The 19,630-nt window shown below is 35.8% G+C and overlaps 1 protein-coding gene across 1 annotated transcript; it reads right to left on the bottom strand.

The window, feature by feature from the left end:
- Positions 1-3,154: 3,154 nt before the first annotated feature.
- On the bottom strand, positions 3,155-19,630 carry pdk4 (pyruvate dehydrogenase kinase, isozyme 4). The gene is made up of 11 exons (XM_067410805.1): positions 18,582-19,630; positions 16,655-16,796; positions 13,295-13,366; positions 12,406-12,590; positions 10,595-10,684; positions 10,384-10,461; positions 8,493-8,569; positions 6,531-6,629; positions 6,060-6,170; positions 5,716-5,829; positions 3,155-5,280 (listed from the first exon to the last, which is right to left on the bottom strand). Exons 1-11 carry the CDS (start codon positions 18,697-18,699, stop codon positions 5,137-5,139), a joined length of 1,230 nt encoding a protein of 409 aa, XP_067266906.1. The 5' UTR covers positions 18,700-19,630; the 3' UTR covers positions 3,155-5,136.

Genomic DNA, 19,630 nt, shown 5'->3' with positions numbered 1-19,630 from the left:
TGTGTGGCATCCCCTCTTCTTTTTATAACAGTCTGCAAACGTCTGGGAACTGAGGAGAGTTTAGGAACAGGAATGTTGTCCCATTCTTGTCTAATACAGGCTTCTAGTTGCTCAACTGTCTTAGGTCTTCTTTGTCGCATCTTCCTCTTTATGATGCACCAAATGTTTTCTATGGGTGAAAGATCTGGACTGCAGGCTGGCCATTTCAGTACCCGGATCCATCCAATTGATGCAGTATGTGGTCTGGCATTGTCATGTTGGAAAATGCAAGGTCTTCCCTGAAAGAGACGACATCTGGATGGGAGCATATGCTGTTCTAGAACTATATACCTTTCAGCATTGATGGTGCCTTTCCAGATGTGTAAGCTGCCCATGCCACACGCACTCATGCAACCCCATACCATCAGAGATGCGGGCTTCTGAACTGAGCGCTGATAACAACTTGGGTTGTCCTTGTCCCCTTTAGTCCAGATGACATGGCGTCCCAGTTTTCCAAAAAGAACTTCAAATTTTGATTCGTCTGAACACAGAACAGTTTTCCACTTTGCCACAGTCCATTTTAAATGAGGCTTGGCCCAGAGAAAACGCCTGCGCTTCTGGATCATGTTTAGATATGGCTTCTTTTTTGACCTATAGAGTTTTAGATGGCAACGGTGAATGGCACGGTGGATTGTGTTCACCGACAATGTTTTCTGGAAGTATTCCTGAGCCCATGTTGTGATTTCCATTACAGTAGCATTCCTGTATGTGACGCAGTGCCGTCTAAGGACCCGAAGATCACGGGCATCCGGTATGGTTTTCCGGGCTTGACCCTTATGTACAGAGATTGTTCCAGATTCTCTGAATCTTTGGATGATATTATGCACTGTAGATGATGATAACTTCAAACTCTTTGCAATTTTTCTCTGAGAAACTCCTTTCTGATATTGCTCCACTATTTTTCACCGCAGCATTGGGGGAATTGGTGATCCTCTGCCCATCTTGACTTCTGAGAGACACTGCCACTCTGAGAGGCTCTTTTTATCATGTTGCCAATTGACCTAATAAGTTGCAAATTGGTCCTCCAGCTGTTCCTTATATGTACATTTAACTTTTCCGGCCTCTTATTGCTACCTGTCCCAACTTTTTTGGAATGTGTAGCTCTCATGAAATCCAAAATGAGCCAATATTTGGCATGACATTTCAAAATGTCTCACTTTCAACATTTGATATGTTATCTATATTCTATTGTGAATAAAATATAAGTTTATGAGATTTGTAAATGATTGCATTCATTTTTTATTCACAATTTGTACAGTGTCCCAACTTTTTTGGAATTGGGTTTGTATTTTAAGCACATTAAAACTGATCATATTATAGTCCACAATGTAGATCAACAAGCACTGTATATGGTAGTTCCTGTATATGGAACTAGCAGCAGTTGTGTGGTTTCAGAAAGAGGGGACATTGTGTCAATGACTGACAGGTCAGGCGGTGCAGTTATGGTTCTTAAAATAGCACTATTTTCCAAGGTGGGCGGGACTCCGGTGTCACATCCACCAGATCAAGTGCTGTTAGGAGAGACTGGTAGACGTGCAAAAGAAAAGACGGATCATTTTGTTCCCGGCATATGGCTACAGGCCAGAAATAAACAGAGGATCTGTGCCAAAATCCTGGCCTTAAGTAAGAGTGTTGCTCGCTCGATAAGTTGTAGTTATGAGACATCCCAGGCTACACAACTGAACTTACAACAAACTGTACTGTTAAACAGAGACTCAGAATAATCTAACAAAGTGAATTGTGACAACTGTTTAACCACTTTCAAAATGGTTTATACCAATTTGGGGAAAGAAATTAATGTTTATTCAGCAAGGATGCATTAAATTGATTACAAGTGACAGAAAAGACTTTTATAATGTTAAAGGTGCCATAGAATGGAAAATTGAATTTACCTCGGCATAGTTGAATAACAAGAGTTCAGTACATGGAAATGACATACAGTGAGTCTCAAACTTCATTGTTTCCTCCTTCTTATATAAATCTCATTTGTTTAAAAGACCTCTGAAGAACAGGTGAATCTCAACATAACACTGACTGTTACATAACAGTCGGGATCATTAATATGTACGCCCCCAATATTTGCATATGCCAGCTCATGTTCAAGGCATTAGACAAGCCGGTATTAACGTCTGGATCTGTGCACAGCTGAATCATCAGACGTGTGTAATGTTAGCTTTAGCCACGGAGCAAAACCTCGAACTCATTCAGAATCAAATGTAAACATCCAAATTAATATTATACGCACACGATCTGACGCATGCATGCAGTATGCATGACAAACATTTTGTAAAGATCCATTTTGAGGGTTATATTAGCTGTGTGAACTTTGTTTATACTGTTTAAGGTAGTTGCGAGCTTGGGGGCGGGGAGCGCGAGGATTTAAAGGGGCAGCAGCCTGAATCGGTGCATAGTTAATGATGCCCCAAAATTAGTAAAAAAATGGGGTATTTTGAGCTGAAACTTAACAGACACATTCAGGGGACATCTCAGACTTATAGTACATCTTGTGAAAATGTGTTCTATGGCACCTTTAATGATTTCTATTTTTAAACAAACATTCTCTTAATCAAAGAACAGTTGATAATTGAAAAATTGATAAAAATACGAAATGTTTCTTGAGCAGCAAATCATCATATTAAAATGATTTCTGAAGGATCATGTGACACTGAAGACTGGAGAAATGATGCTGAAAATCCAGCTTTACCATAACAGGAAATTAAATTTTCAAATATATTATAATAGAAAACAATTATTTTAAATGGTGACATTTCACAATGTTAGTTTTTACTGTATTTTTGATCAAATAAATGCAGCCTTGGTGAACACTTAAAAGCTTTTGAATGGTAGTGTATTTTTTAATAAATGCAAAAAACTATGTATTGGGTTGTGTAAAGAAAGCATTTTTTGTGCTTATGAAAAAACACTTCTGATTAAAATAATTATTTCATCCAAAAATGAAAATTTGGTAACCATTTTTTCTCACTCATGTTGTTCCAAACAGATATTTTAATAATTTAAAATAAATTACATTTATATAAAAGCAAGAGAATGGTTGCATTTAGCATTAAATGAAATACAGATATTATTAAAAAGCCACATAACCATAAAACATAACATTTAGCCCTACTTGTCATGTATCATCATCCCGTAGTATACGGTTATAGCAGCAGAACGTAGCAGTTAAATTTGCGCATGCGCTACAGAACGAATAAAGAGGTCATAAAGAAGAATGTCAAAAAGACAAAATAAATAAATAAAATACACATAACGTGTAAAAAGACAAAACAAAAAGGAAACATTTTTACTTCATTCATTGTTTTAATAGTACAGAAAATGGCACTCTCTCAGAAGGAGAAACTGAAATAACATTTCATGAATAGTGCTGAGCATTCATTAACACAGTTGCTGAATACAGGATTGTGTATCTAAAACACGTCAAGAAGCAGGTGTGATTTCACTAGGACGGGGATATGACTACAAATGTAGCTTATGAGGTATGAATGAAAAACATCAACCTGGTAGATGTCAGTTCTAGATTATAACTGGAAATGTGCAAATGATCTACTGAGGTTGTCTAAATAATTCCATCTCTATGTATGAGGCTAACACATGATAGCAAACTGCTAGCAGCTAAAACCCACCCAGAGTTTGATGAGTGTCACTTGACAGAGCAGCTGCTCTCACTTGAGTGCCCTTAAAATTCATACAGGTCCTTCGTATTGCTTTCAAAAAGCCAACTTTACAAATATTACACAGTGAAATTAAAACAAAACAAAAATAAAAACAAAATGAAATGATAAAAAAAAAAAAAAAAAAAACTAGAAAGGCAAATCTGCACAATCCTGAGATAATATATTTAAAAAAGAAATTAAACTTATCTTTCATTTATACGCAAATGAACATAACAAAAATATTGCCTCTTCAGTGTTTTTATGCTACAAAACTCATCCCAAACAAAACTACTATAGTGCTACATGTCATATTTGTTCATACAGAATACCTGAAATGTTCAGCCAGAAGCTGTTGTCACAAAGATCATAAATTCTTGTGGTCATAAAAAGCTTCACACATAACAAAGATCAACACCGTCTAATCCTTCTAGCCAGTTTTAAATAAATCAATACCATAGTTGCTAACCTGGGCTGTCGATTCCTTATGACAAATCAATATTTTATTTTATTTAGTGGAGTAACTTGGATGACAACAACCCTTGTTGTTCTTACATATTTTTAAAGAAATGTTTATGAAATGATCTGGGATCAATGGTAGCATCACATTTTTTACATTTAAAACTAAATGGAGTGTTAGACAGTAGGTCCAACTGTTACAGGATCATTTCAAGCTCACAATCAAGCAACACACAACTATGTTCATTCTAATGTTTGCATTGCAAATGCATTTTCATCCAAGGAAATAAATAAAGCCTTGGCTACTTCCATTTGCTTTTGTGTTCTTGCTAGAGATACATGCTATAAAACTCACACAAAGCTGGTAACTTGGCCCCAATGACTAAAACACAAGTTCACATCCTCTAAAACACACTTACAGAATCAGTTCAAATCTGTGGTAATGTGTAAAGCCGCGCACACACTTAACGATTGTAACGGCCGATTATGAATGTAAATTGATACTTATGACTGATCGCGCTCAAACGCGTCCAGTCAGAGCCAGTTGCGTTCAGTCCGCGATTACAGTCGGTGTTCAAATACCATGTGTAAGTATATAAATCGGCTCCAGTCGAAGGAAACAATCGGTGTTCAGTTCAGTCTTAGAATGTTTCAGCTAATCGTTAGGTGTGTCCTCGGCTTAAGATTCAAACAACCAGACCGCTTCAGTACACTCAACTGAAGTCTCTGACATGTTTTTCCATGTCCTGTGAAACTCTGAATGAAAAAGTTTGCACCGCAAAAGAAGTGTGTGGTGTATTATAAGCAATGTGAGATGTGGAAGACAAAATGCCCTTGTTATTCAGACTGTAACATTCATGAAGACAGTTATCAACCCTTTGATAATACCATGTTTTTGAAACCCCTGAAGAGTCACATACATAGTTCCACTCAGTCCTTATGTTTATATCGTATGAGCTTCTTCTCCCTCTCAAACACTGTACTCGTACTTTCCCAGTTTCTTGGGTTCACTGCTCGGGATGCACCAGTCATCCGCCTCCATAGTTGTTTGATAATGCCGTAACGCTGACTTGTTGAACACAGGAAGCCTCTCTATTGATTCAGTGGATAAGGCCTGTTTAAACAGAAAGAAAGAGTGAACATATTAATGAACTTCAGAAGAATTTCAGAATTGCGGTCACATTTACTGTTGTTCTGTGGATTTTTTTGAGCGAAATCCAGTCAATAACATGAGATTTCCTGTTGCAAACTTTGTAACTGGTTCTAGTTGGTCGCATAGATTTGCCAACGGACCTTGTGAAATTTGTGACCGCACCTTAAAGAGGACCTATTATGCACTTTTACAAAGTCTTGATTTTGTTCTTGGGCTCTATTAGAATAGGTTTTCATGCTTTAATGTTCAAAAAACACCTTATTTTCCACATATTTTTCATTGTTGCAGCACCTCTCTTCCCAGTCTGTCAGTAACACTCTGGGGTGCGTTTCCCAAAGCGAACTATGGTCGCAAGTTCCGTCGTTACCAATAGAGTTCAATGGCTAGAGAGTGTACCTTTAGGTATATGACCGCCGACGTGCCGTGTCCCTCCATAGAGTAGAGCTGCAGATCTCCCTGGAAGTACTTGGCATAAAGGCGGGAAATAGGAAGACCGTAGCCAAAACCAGCCTGCAAAGAACACAAGCCATAGTGAGTGTGAGTGTGTGAGAGAAAGAAAAGACTTTATACCTGCATTACAATACTAATCTGGTGTTCACAACAGACTGAACTGTTAGTAATTCTGCTAATTTATAACTCTGTAAGCTTACAGAAAACATGACTGTGGATCAAAATTTTACCATGGTACAACAAAGACTTTCTGCATACAGTATGTTGAAATAGACCAGCATGGCTCTTACCAGGGGAGCATTACGAGTGTCTTCAGTCACAGGACTCGGTGCAGTTGAATACATGTAACTAAAAAGCCTTTCGATTTTCCTCAAAGGAACCCCACCTCCTCTGTCAGACATCTAATATAACACAAGAGAGGCATTACAAAACATGTTTTGACCCTCACTGCTCTTGCCAGCATTCAGCATGTTGTGTTAAAACAGAGATAAAATATTCAACTTTTGATGAACCGTTACATGCCCCGTTCACTTTGTCGCTGGATGTCGCTAGTCTCTGTACTGTGAAAACGCTTCTAAGTGCTGTCGCTCTAATGTTATTGGTTGACTATCTGTCATGGCCATATCTTTAGAAAATGCAATTACAAATTGCCGTTAAAACTGACACAACTTGACACACCTACATTCTTTCACCAATGGTCACTGTCGCTCGCGTCACTGGTGGTGTGAACGGGGCTTGAGTGTTTTTCAAAGAAAGCTCACCTTTATGGTCAGATCTTCTCTTCCAAGAGAAACTCTCACTTTGATTGGTGGGAGATGTAGGCTGGTCTCATGGGTTTCCACAGTTGCTCTCATTGCATTCTGTTATGGAGAAACAACTTCATTATCTTCACATGCATGATGGCCATGTCATTCCAAACCCGTTGGACTTTCTTTCTTCCATGGAACACAAAAATAGATGTTTAGCTGAATGTTCATGCTGCTCTTTTCCATATAGTGACGTTCAGTGTTGGGTGTGATGCATTACTAAGTAATTAGGGGCTCAAGCGTGTAGAGCTGAAACCCTGTTGTAATTGTTAAAATTTCCATTAAAGTGACTGGGCAGACCAAACCGTAGGTCGTATAGACTTAAAACTTTTAGGGCTGGTAGTACTCACACCGTCTACAGCGTGACCAGGGCTAACCCTGATTGGCCTGACGGGGGCGCTACAGTGGTCAAAAGTACAAAAAGGCTCATAACTGCTGGAATCTTTGGCTCGAGACGGATAAAATGCCTCGTCATTCTGGCGAAATTTTCAGGTATTTTGGATTTTTTGAAAAACCTATTTTTGCAAACTAGTCCTAGGTTTTTGGCCCGATTGGAACCAAACAAGTGCAGCAAGATTTACTGGAGTCTGACTGTCAATAATTATCAGAAAAGGTCGAAATTTCGATTCACAGTCACTAAGGGCTGCCAAAATGTTTAAAGGGGCGGAGCCACTTTTACTAAAATGGCTATAACTCATGAACAGAATGAGATATTTTCACCAAATTCAGCACACCTATGTAAGAGCTCATTCTGTGGTTGCGTGAAAAAGGATGTGGCAACTGGCTACTTGGTGGCACTATAACAGGGGAAAAAACATGAAAAAGGCTATAACTATTTCACCGTTAGTCCAATTGACTTGAGAATTGGCATTCAGTGTCTTTGACCAAGGTGCCATGATTGTCTATGAGCACACTGACGTATCTCAAAAACATGTCCTCCATTGGCCAATGAATTTTAAGCAGCTATCAGTCAAGGTTAACGGAGGCCGATCGGAACGAAACTCACTTGGCCCGTTTGACTCACGGCCCTAAACGCCTGTGAGAAATTCGAAAGAAAACGGCCACCGGGGGGCACCTTCACGTTTTTCTGAGCAACTTTGCCTATAGGACCGCCGCTGTCCATCGGATCGTTTGTTAAATATTGGAGATTATTTCAAAAAACAACTTTGGCTAGTCACAGGTTTTTGGCTCGACCTTGATAACTGTTGAAAAACTTAAAAACCATATATTTCCTATGGTAAATGGCCTGTATTGGCTGTAAATTGTCTTTTCCATGTATGATCGAGATGGTTACAGGCTTGCTAAATAAAACATAATGGCCCGGTTTTATAGACAAGGCTTAGGCCTTAGTTCAATTAGGACATTCAATTAGCTTTTATAAACATGTCTTAGAAAAAACATTACTGGTGTGCATCTTGAGACAAAACAATGGAACTGACATATTTTAAGATGCTTTCAGTTAAAAAGAGCTCATTTTAGTCTGCTCATTTAGCATTTTAGTCTGGGACTAGCTTAAGCTTTGTCTGTGAAAACTGGCCATAAACCTTTTTACGCATGTACTTAAAGGCCTTAAAGCGCCTGAACCCAGATAATTGCTGCTCGCAGCTATATTTAATTACTGTAATTTAATTACTTTTGCCTTGAAAAAGTAAAGTAAGGGATTGGATGGGGAACTGACCAAAATTTAAGTCATTATTTACTAAAAATCTGTCTTAAATCTCATTTGCACTTGTACATATTCTTGTTATGTAACTCACTGCAATGCACCAACATTTATAGTGTTCGGCAGAAGAAATACAGGTTTGGAATAACATGAGGGTGAGTAAATGATGACAGAATGATACATTTTCTACTCTTGTTTTTATATAAGACAATCGTTGTGTATGGGCTATAGCTACTATAAAGTAATTCAAGTACCTTGAAGAGCTCAAAGAGCATGTGGTACAGATGAGAAGGCACATAAACTATATGTATAGGGTCATTGGGTCCTTTAACTGCAATAACAACAGATAAATTGATTCAGTAACAGTTGTGTAAACCAGATAGCAAGGCCATAACATGCTATCCCACATGAACTTATTAAGAATGCATTGAAGAAGTCAACACTGGCATGCTGCCCAAAATAGTCATCTATGAAGCACATGATAGAGGTTATGCTGGCTAATTTGTTACTTTGTGTTGGTAAAACAGGTGACCAGCTGCAACGGTGGTCACTCAACGTTTTAGGTTCTCTTTTCTTGACAATAATACACTGCTGTTTACATGACTAAAGGATAAACCGTGAGATCATGCCAACATTATGTCAATGTGTAACTAAGTATACAGCGCTGCTCCTATCATCCAATATATTTCCCCATAGATACACAGTGATAAGATTATAAACCGCTATTTCTGTCTACACGGATGGGTGATTCAAGAACTTACACAATGTGTTTACATTATAGCTTAGTTTTCTTATCAAATTCCAATACACTACACTATATTTGATATTTATAAAACGAGTAGTTCTTGTCCTTGATTCTGATTGGTCAATAGCTGTGTTTTATTCATGATAAAACACGGCTATGACCGCTTCACCCAAAGGTTCTGTGTTTCACTACACAACACCCTTAGCAACCACTCTTAGCAACGTAAACTGTTTGTTCTCAATTGATATCATTCATTGAAGCTTACTGTATTATGTAGAAGAGTATTGTGAGAAAAAGATTGAGTGAGTGAGTTTATTACCTGCATTCAGATTTAGCATTTTCCTTCAGGTCAGTCCTATGTTCATAATAAAAAATCTGTTTAAATGTCCGATGTATTATCTTGTCCTTTTAACAGTTAAGGGGTTTTCCCGTGACTGACAGCGCTAGTCAAAGCATTTGACAGTTGCGTCTTGTTCCGTGTTCACAACAATTCAGTCTTTTCAATATAAAAGTCTTCACTACTGACTGATACACTCATAAAGAAAGTCTTTGCCGCCATCTAATGGTGTAACAATGTAACTTCTGTTGCTGTTCATGGTCAGGGACTATTTTTTCCGGTGGATTGGGTGGAAGGAAGGCTTTTAGTGAGAATTCATGCAAGTTGCATTGATACATATTTTTGGCTTTAATATTTGTATTGTGTGGTAATCGTTTTATTAAAGCAATAAGGAACTCGAGGCTAGTGCAAGCCTCTTGTAATTTTTTGCTATACATACACTATAAATGCAGTAAAAACAGTAATATTATGATTCAAAATAACTGTTGTCTATTTTAGTATATTTTAAAATGTAATTTAATCCTGTGATGGTAAAGCTGAATTTTCAGCATCATTACTCCAGTCTTCAGTGTCACATGATGCTTCAGAAATCATTCTAATATGCCAATTTGCTGCTCAAGAAACTTTTTTATTATTTTCAATGTTGAAAACAGTTGTGCTGCTTAATATTTTTGTGGAAACTGTGATAATATGAAGTATTTGATGAATAGAAAGCTCAAAAGAATAGCATTTATTTGAAATAGAATGAAATTAACTTATTCAGTAGTGTATCTTTTGGGGGCAAAGTTGAATTCAAGGTCATGCTTGATTGATAAGGTATAGAAACTAAAAGCATAATTGCACACTGAAAAGTCCAGGCATGTTTTATAGCATGCAGGATAAGAATGTGTCATTTCACATCCATAATCCCCACCCAACACATTTTGTTGGCACCATCCCACAGTCAAACAACTCAAATCTATAGCATGGAATCAAGTGTCATGTAAATAACATTGCATAGTCGGACTCATCACGCACAGGACACACAAAGATGGAAAGTTTGAGATGTAAAGGTCTCGCTCACAGTTCACTTGTTTGATTTCCACTTCAGGAGAAGTTAAGTAGTACTGATCACACAGCAACTTGGCACTTTCATAGGCATCTAGGGAGAGAAAGAGTGAGACGCAGCTTGAGTCAGCCAATGTAGGACCTACAATGTCAATTTCACTTGCAGTTTATTAGTAAAAAAATAAAAAGGCATCCATGTTATCTAGGCAAGAAACATGGTTAATTACCTTTTACAACCTCCACAACATCACAATTTGGGTCGATACTGCCAATGTGTTTGGGGTGGGCTGGATTGGTGCTGCCATCAAAGATTAACGCTAAAATGAACACACATTTTAAGTACATTTTATTTGTATGAATGCATGATATATGGGTACAAAATTGGCTATTTTCTAATATCAATGATTCGTAACTAACTATCTCATTTAATGTTGGATTTACACTAAGTTTGGGTCAGTAAGATTTTTTAAATAAATGAATAATTGTTTATTTCAGCTTTGCATCACAGGAATAAATTACATTTAAAATATATTAAAGGTGCCCTAGAATTAAAAATTGAATTTATATTGGCATAGTTAAATAACAAGAGTTCAGTACATTGAAATGACATACAGTGAGTCTCAAACTCCATTGTTTCCTCCTTCTTGTGTAAATCTCATTTGTTTAAAAGACCTCCAAAGAACAGGCGAATCTCAACATAACACCGACTGTTTCGTAACAGTCGGGGTGTACGCCCCCAATATTTGCATACGCCAGCCCATGTTCCTAAAATTATGAAAGGCATTTGACAAGGGCAGCCAGTAACGTCTGGATCTGTGCACAGCTGAATCATCAGACTAGGTAAGCAAGCAAGAACAACAGTGAAAAATGGCAGATGGAGCATTAATAACTGACATGATCCATGATATCATGATATTTTCAGTGATATTTGTAAATTGTCTTTCTAAATGTTTCGTTAACATGTTGCTAATGTAGGCTACTGTTGGTTAAAGTTACCATCGTTTATTACTGTATTCACAGAGACAAGAGCCGTTGCTATTTTCATTTTTAAACACTTGCAGTCTGTATAATTCATAAACACAACTTCATTCTTTATAAATCTCTCCAGCAGTGTGTAATGTTAGCTTTAGCCATGAAGCACAGCCTCGAACTCATTCAGAATCAAATATAAACACCCAAATAAATACTATACTCACATGACCCGAAGCATGCATGCAGCATACATGATGAACATCTTGTAAAGATCCATTTGAGGGTTATATTAGCTGTGTGAACTTTGTAAATGCATTGTATTATAGAGTCGCGAGCTCGATTGGTAGGGAGCATGAGATTTAAAGGGGCAGCAGCCTGAATCGGTGCATATTTAATGATGCCCCAAAATAGGCAGTTAAAAAAAATTATAAAAAAAAATCTATGGGGTATTTTGAGCTGAAACTTCACAGACACATTCAGGGGACACCTTAGACTTATATTACATCTTGTGAAAAAACATTCCATGGCACCTTTAAAACAGACAACAGTTACTTTGAATTGTAATAATATTTCATAATATTACTGTTTTTACTGTATCAGTATTTGAGCAAATAAATGCAGCCATGGTGAGCATAACAGACTTCTTTAAAAAACATGAAAAAAATCTTACTGACCACAAACTTTTGAACAGTAGTGTACATCTGTCAATATTATATTTAACTGTTTATGCTTATTCCCCCCGCCCCCCATTTAGTTTGCCATCATCTAAAAATTTAACCTATAAAAACACTAATAATTTAATAACATTGCTAAATGAATCTTTAGCAAATCTCAAAATTAATATAAATTTTTCATACTGGACATTATAATGTTGCAATGCCTAAATTCACTTGAAGCATTTAAAAGGATTCAAGTGTTTCAATTTTAACGCATTTAGTACACAATTTGTCTATTTATTGGTTATGCAGCTATTACATAATCAGCAGATTGCTTGTCTATTGTTTCAGCTAAGACAGAAATATCCATCATACTGGCCAGGGCTTTAGAAAATGTCCTGAACACTTACTGTGCTGATTCATCAGCATGCGTGTGGAGATTCGGCTCATGTAGAAGCGGTCCAAGAAATACTGGACGTTCTGATTGGTCACGGGATCCACGCCAAAGGCCTCCTTGTACTCTAGCACTCCCTGTGCCATGGTGGGCACCACATTGTTATGCCTGTTCCTGACATTGATCAGCGTTTCTGTGAATCTAAGAGACATGCCATCCAGTTAAACACACTATTAGAAGTCACTTAAAGCAGGCTGCAGCCAAGTTAAACATGAGATAAATGTGTGTAAGATTCATTCATTCATTCATTCATATAAGATTCACGAAGGGCCTATTATGCCCTTTTACAAAAAATTTTGTTTTCTACTAATGTCTACTGTTTTGATGTCTACTAAAATAGGTTTTCATGCTTGAATGTTCAAAAAACACCTTATTTTTTTACATATTTTACATTGTTGCACCTCCTCTCTTCCCAGTCGGTCAGTAACACACTGTTTAATTTAATTTCTACGAAGCCCCTCCGTCTGAAAAGTGCAATGTGCTCTGATTGGTCGGCTGGACCTGTGTGTTGTGATTGGTCAACAACTGTGAGCATGTTTGGGAATTGTCACACCCTTTACCATAACCGCAACACACTACTAAAGCAACTCTACCAGGCCCCTCCCCTTTTATTTTGCATATGCCTTGGGCGGGAATTATTTAAATGAAGAAACTTGTGTTATGTTCTTTCTCAGAAGAAAACTCACGACTACAATGGAGGCATTTTAGGGAGTTCAGAGACAGTGTGCACTGATATAAAGAATAACTCCCGCTGGAGTGACTTTGCAACTTTGCAGAACATTACACACTAGAGAGAGTTAAAAATGTAAAAACCCATAATAGGTCCTCTCTAATATTGGACTTACTTAGTCAGGATTTTTTTATCCTCAGGGTCTTTCTCCAAAAAGTCAACAAGCTCCATCAGACTCTGCGCATACCTGTTTTTGAGAGTAAACAAACAGTCAGGGTTTATTTTTAGACTGGCCTTTCACCTGACATTTCACTGGGTTATAATAAGAGGCATAAAGTAAAAACTATAATACAATTTTTCTAAATAAATTGAGATCAAATCAAATTGAGATCAAAATAAATCATTCATTCAGCCCTATTTGGAAAAGTCATAATGCACTGCACACATTACATATTTCTGTGTATTCTTTCCTCTGAACAAAGCCAATGGCTGAAGGAAGATGCATTGCACTGATGGGTATAACCACTGATCCAATTCTTATTGCTGCTTTTCAAAAGCTGAATGGTGAATAAATAGTTTTGTGTGGATATTTTAATGGTTCGAGTAAATCAAGTACACCCATGTGACTGGTGGTATAAGGGAGACATGCTGCACTGGGAACAACTGTCATGTGACACAATGGACATGCTGTACTAGCTACAATCCACCTGAATGACAGTGTTCCGAGTCAGACTGTGCCGCTCTGTCAAAGAGGACTTGTTTACATTTGAGACCTCTAGGAAGGTTACAGCGCAACACTTGTTTGTGTACAGTGTCTCATGATATTTGACACTGCATAACATTTCAATGAACACATTTTAAAGTCACATTTAGCTCAGGTTTTGATCTCAGCATGAGACACAGATTCTACTGTCTTGAGGACAAGGACTCTGAAACAGACTAGCACATAAGAAGACTTTAAAACTTAAGTTATAGGGAAGACCAGGGGCATTTACAACATTTTGGAAATTGTCCTTTACAACTCAAAGACAATTACAAATCAACCTGGAATTTTTTTTAGAATAAGAAACATATATGTGGCAACAGAAAAAGTGCCATTAAAATATTAACACAAAGAAAGACTTGATCACAATTTTGAATTTAATATAAAAATGAATATAATATAATATAATAGAAATTTGTTAAATAATTTGTACAAAAAATAATATGTACTAAAATAAAATAATAAAATAATTTATATAAATAATTAAAAATGATAGAATAAATAATTATCTAAATTAAATAAATATTTAAAAATAATAATACATATACATATATATATATATATATATATATATATATATATATATATTTGTTAAATTTATTTTTCAGGTTGAAAGAAATTACAACTTCTTCACTGAGCATAATGCAGAGTAAACATCAATTTTAGCTTGTTTATGTTTTGCCTGTCCCCGGTGTCACTTCATAAATTTTTTAGACTGGTCTATATGAGTATAATTCATTGGGTTGAAATAAAAGGCATAAAGTAAAAACTGTAAATAAGAGTGAAAAAAAAAATAAATAAAATGAAAAAACTTAAATTACAAATGAAAAAAATACATTCTAAAATTTAAAAAATAAAAAATAAATAATAATAATAATAATAATAATTTAAAAAATATGTATTTTTGTTGACAATTCTGTGAAATAATTTTTGCTTGATTGTGATTCACCTGTCCCCAGTATCATGCAGTTTTTATAAAAAAAAATAAATAAATAAAAAAAAAAGCCTCTGAGAAAATACAGCAAAATCAGCGGAAAACATCCAGTTTACATAACGCTCACAATTACATAATTTTCAATGAATTATTCCAGTTGACTTGTTGAACACAAAGCCTCTGCCAAACCTTGTAAGACAAAGGTCAAGAACTACAACAGTTCATTTTGAGTTTATAAATCATTCTGTCCTTCAAAATCCTGTCCATTCAGAACACGGTAAGTCTATTCATAAACTGAAAAACTTTCCATGAAGAAGAACAAGCTATTTAAATAAAAGTGAATGAATGATTTGCTTTTGTATTTTTGTTTTAAAACATGCTATGGCCATTTGCTTTCAATACTGCAGAGTGACAGGAAAGTGTACGGGAAAGCGATCAGGACATGACAAAGGTCAGACTCCGACCTACATCCTCATGAGAACAACGACTCTAACGTGTTATGAACATGTACTACCTGCTGCAATGCACATCTATTTTTGTCATCTTCAAAATGACACAAAAACTTGTTTCTAATATTCTAATTGATTATGTAAATTAATCTTAACAAGCTAGAAAGATTGTTACTAGTCTGTCTGTGTCAACTGACTTCTTTATGGTGTAAAAAAATATAAAAGACCAGCTGTCTATCCAGCGTCTCTGTTGTCATGATGTAAACAGCACTAATAACTTTGACCTCAGGTTCACACATCATTTGAGTTTAGAGAACTATTCAACCTGAACTTGCTAGAATTGCAGCTAAATACTCAAAAATGCTGACGAAGGTTGGTGACATCCTGCATTTTTTAATGCAGGTGAATAAACAATGTGCTGAATCAAACTTCATACTGACACAACAACATGTCCAACAGTAATAAACATACCATCACTCCCAAATGAAGTGCAGCAGAGTTTGCCCACTTTTTTCAGCAGCGCTGGTTCCGGAAGTATTTTTCCCATTGATTTCTTCCATAGGGATTTTTAAAAAGTCTTAAAGCATTAAATGCAATGAACCAAGCAAACCTGATACTACGTGAATCAGAAGTATTTGAAAATCAGACAAAAATAAGACTGTGTACTTATCGGCTTTAGTGAGATCGAAATAGAAACCATGGAGGAACATTAAACTATGCATTTAAATTATTTTATTCGCAGTACTTTATGGGAATGGATGGAGCTAACAAGAAATTTTGGCATGTTTTGCTAGTTGAGACACTCTGATTAGTGCAATTTTCTGTACTGCATCATGGGTAATGTAGTTGTCCATGAATTCCGCTGTTAAACACGATTTAAAAAAAAAAGTTGAAATATTGTGGGCAGATGGCTTCAGCAGAAGCAAATACTATTGATTAACAACCTTGTAGCTCAAAGTAGGGCTGTCTTTAAAGGTTTATAAGTTATTGTTAAAAAAATCAATTTATTCAGTCTTGAACTGACCTATTCTTGATCATCATGAACAATAAACACAAAAAAACAAAGCCTATTGATTTGTATATGTTAGCAAAAGTAACTTTAGTACTTTTCAAACTCAATCTGCTATGATATTCCATATACAAGTCTATATGACTTCATGAAAATTTCATTGAGTTTTAATAAGATGAGAAAACTGTCACCATCATCCCTAAAACTACAATGTAATGTCACTGTCACTTCTCTTTTGAAGTCATGTGCTGTGCATTATAGGTCATATATGTCATATGAGTTGTAAACAGTTAACTGAAAGTCTATAGTAGCCTGGAATTCATCACACTGCTCACATTCGGAGCATATGGCCCTGCATGATGTGCAGTTATGGATCTCACCAGCTTTGAAGCAGCTTCAGTGAAGGAGTGCCGAGCAGTTTGTCCGGGAGGAAGTCTATCTCCTTCATGATGTTGGCTAACCGGACGGGAAGCTCTTGCCTCAAAAACATAAAGGAGGTCTTCTCACAGGCATTGGCAGATCCTGCGAGCAAGACGGGATTCTTTTAGTAAGAATTTCACTCTTGAATGATGATATCTGTATGCACTGTATACTTGATATTCTCTATACAGTTAAGTCCAGTATTTTGGTTTGATGCCTAAAAATATACATACATACAGCTATTAAAAACAACATAAATAGTAAAATTATTTGGGGAAGAGATATTCTTATATATATATATATATATATATATCGGCAGCTCACTAGGTTTTGAGACGCAATCTTTCTCTATCATTATTTGGTAGGTGACAGAATGTAAACAATCTTGTTTGTTGTTGGGATATACAGTATATTATATATATATATATATATGTATATGTATATATATATATTATACACAGTACAGTCCAAAAGTTTGGAACCACTAAGATTTTTAATGTTTTTAAAAGAAGTTTCGTCTGCTCACCAAGGCTACATTTATTTAATTAAAAATACAGTAAAAACAGTAATATTGTGAAATATTATTACAATTTAAAATAACTGTTTTCTATTTGAATATATTTCACAAAGTAATTTATTCCTGTGATGCAAAGCTGAATTTTCAGCATCATTACTCCAGTCTTCAGTGTCACATGATCCTTCAGAAATCATTCTAATATTCTGATCTGCTGCTCAAGAAACATTTAATGTGTACAATGGTACAAAATATTTGTGTACAATATTTTTTTTTTCAGGATTATTTGATGAATAGAAAGTTCAAAAGAACAGTGTTTATCTGAAATCTAATCTTTTGTAACATTATAAATGTCTTTACTGCCACTTTTGATTGATTTAATGCATCCTTGCTGAATAAAAGTATTAATTTCTTTAATTTCTTTTCAAAAAAATAAAAATAAAATTATTTTGAACAGTAGTATATAATGCTACAGAAATCTTGTATTTCAATTTCAGATAAATGCTGTTCTTTTGAATTTTCTATACATCAAGGAATCCTGAAAAAAAAAGTAAACAACTGTTTTCAACATTGAAAATAATCATAAATGATTATTGAGCAGCAGATCATCATATTAGAATGATTTCTGAAGGATCATGTGACACTGAAGACTGGAGTAATGATGCTGAAAATTCAGCTTTGATCACAGGAATAAATTACTTTGTGAAATATTTAAATAGTACACAGTTATTTTAAATTGTAATAATATTTCACAATATTACTGTTTTTTACTGTATTTTTAATTAAATAAATGTAGCCTTGGTGAGCAGACGAAACTTCTTTTAAAAACATTAAAAATTTTAGTGGTTCCAAACTTTTGGACTGTACTGTATATCCCAACAACAAACAAGATTGTTTACATTCTGTCACCTACCAAATAACAATAGAGAAAGATTGCGTCTCAAAACCTAGTGAGCTGCCTATATAGACAGCAGCATGCAGGTGAAGTATGCAGTTATGATGCACAAATCTTTATATGCAGGTAGGCTGTTCTTATTAAAAGTATAATATGGTACAACTATGGTAATATCATGGAATTTTGATATGTATATAACACGCAAACCTCCATAGAATTACCATAATACCATGTTAAACTGCCATACCATGGACATTTTGCTAGTAACCTATTGTTAAAATGAGGATACCATGGGGCAGTTACTGTATATTGTACTTTGATATATAGGGCAATATTAAATTAATTCCATATTTATTTAATGTTATTTACCTTGTAAAGCCGTATGGTATTACAAAAAAATTGTCATTATGCTTTTTAACTAGGTTTTCGTACACCACCACAATGAGTTAGAGCCATTTCAAACAGGTAAACAACTTACCAAAGTCAATGAACTGCTTCATTGACAGCGGGGACGGAGAGTACTTGGAAAATCTGTCCACCTGTTTAGGTATGTTCAGCTTTGAGCTGTTCTTCAGCATGATCTGGGCGAACTTCATGTTGATCTTCAAGTGAAATCCACAGATATTGAAATGTTCTCACCGAGTTATTGTTGTCCTCTCATCAGATGCAGTTCGCAAAGTTCAAGACATTCTCGCACAGACTTGTTTCAAATGAAGATGTCCGCAGAAATCCGGTGTGATCGGACTGTCAGATGGAAGAGTCCTCCTAATTCGCTTTAATTTGTCATTGAGTCAAAGTAACTCAGCAGCACAAGGTACAAAACAGGGTACAAACATAACACGGGAGAGGGAGGGGAGAGGAGAGACTGTTACTCCGCTCTGCATAGAACTAATATAATAGAATTCAACACACACATCAAGCTATTGTTTTATATTCTTATCGGCATGTAGAATTTTACCAGGGGATTATAATGTTCATATAAAGAGACAGACTTTATGATTTTAGCATATGCTATGCATAAGCGCAAGCAACAGAAATGGGCTCCGAAATCTACAAGACGCACATCTATATCGCCCTGCTTGTTGACGCATGCGCACAGCTAATGTAGAGCAAAGGTCTTTGGGAGTGGGTTTTGAGGCACTTTTTTCATCTTTAGTGCTGTATTGTACAGAGTGTTCCGCATCCTCTAAATGACTGAGATTACAAATTACTTACTATAACCTTTAATTACACAACTTAATTGGTTATCAGTAGACTTTTATTTATTAAAAATTAAGAAAAAAAAAACAAACAAAAAAGGGGTATATTTCATGTGTACAGGATATACCATAATTTAAAGTAGCCTACAAATAATCCAATAATCAAAAATCATACTACTTTTGACCTATTTCTATTTTGAAATGTGTGAACTATGACCATTTACATTGTAGGCAGGTTTATGCCTGTCAGACCATCTTGAAGCTCAGTCTAAACTAGCAAACCATCTTTAAACTGGTTTAAGATCATTTTAGCAGGGTGCTGAAACAA

Source organism: Chanodichthys erythropterus, chromosome 15 (genome assembly GCF_024489055.1).
Source record: "Chanodichthys erythropterus isolate Z2021 chromosome 15, ASM2448905v1, whole genome shotgun sequence".
NCBI lineage: Eukaryota > Metazoa > Chordata > Actinopteri > Cypriniformes > Xenocyprididae > Chanodichthys > Chanodichthys erythropterus.
The sequence above is the reverse complement of the archived record's forward strand: the minus strand, read 5'-3'. Positions and strand labels throughout refer to the sequence as shown.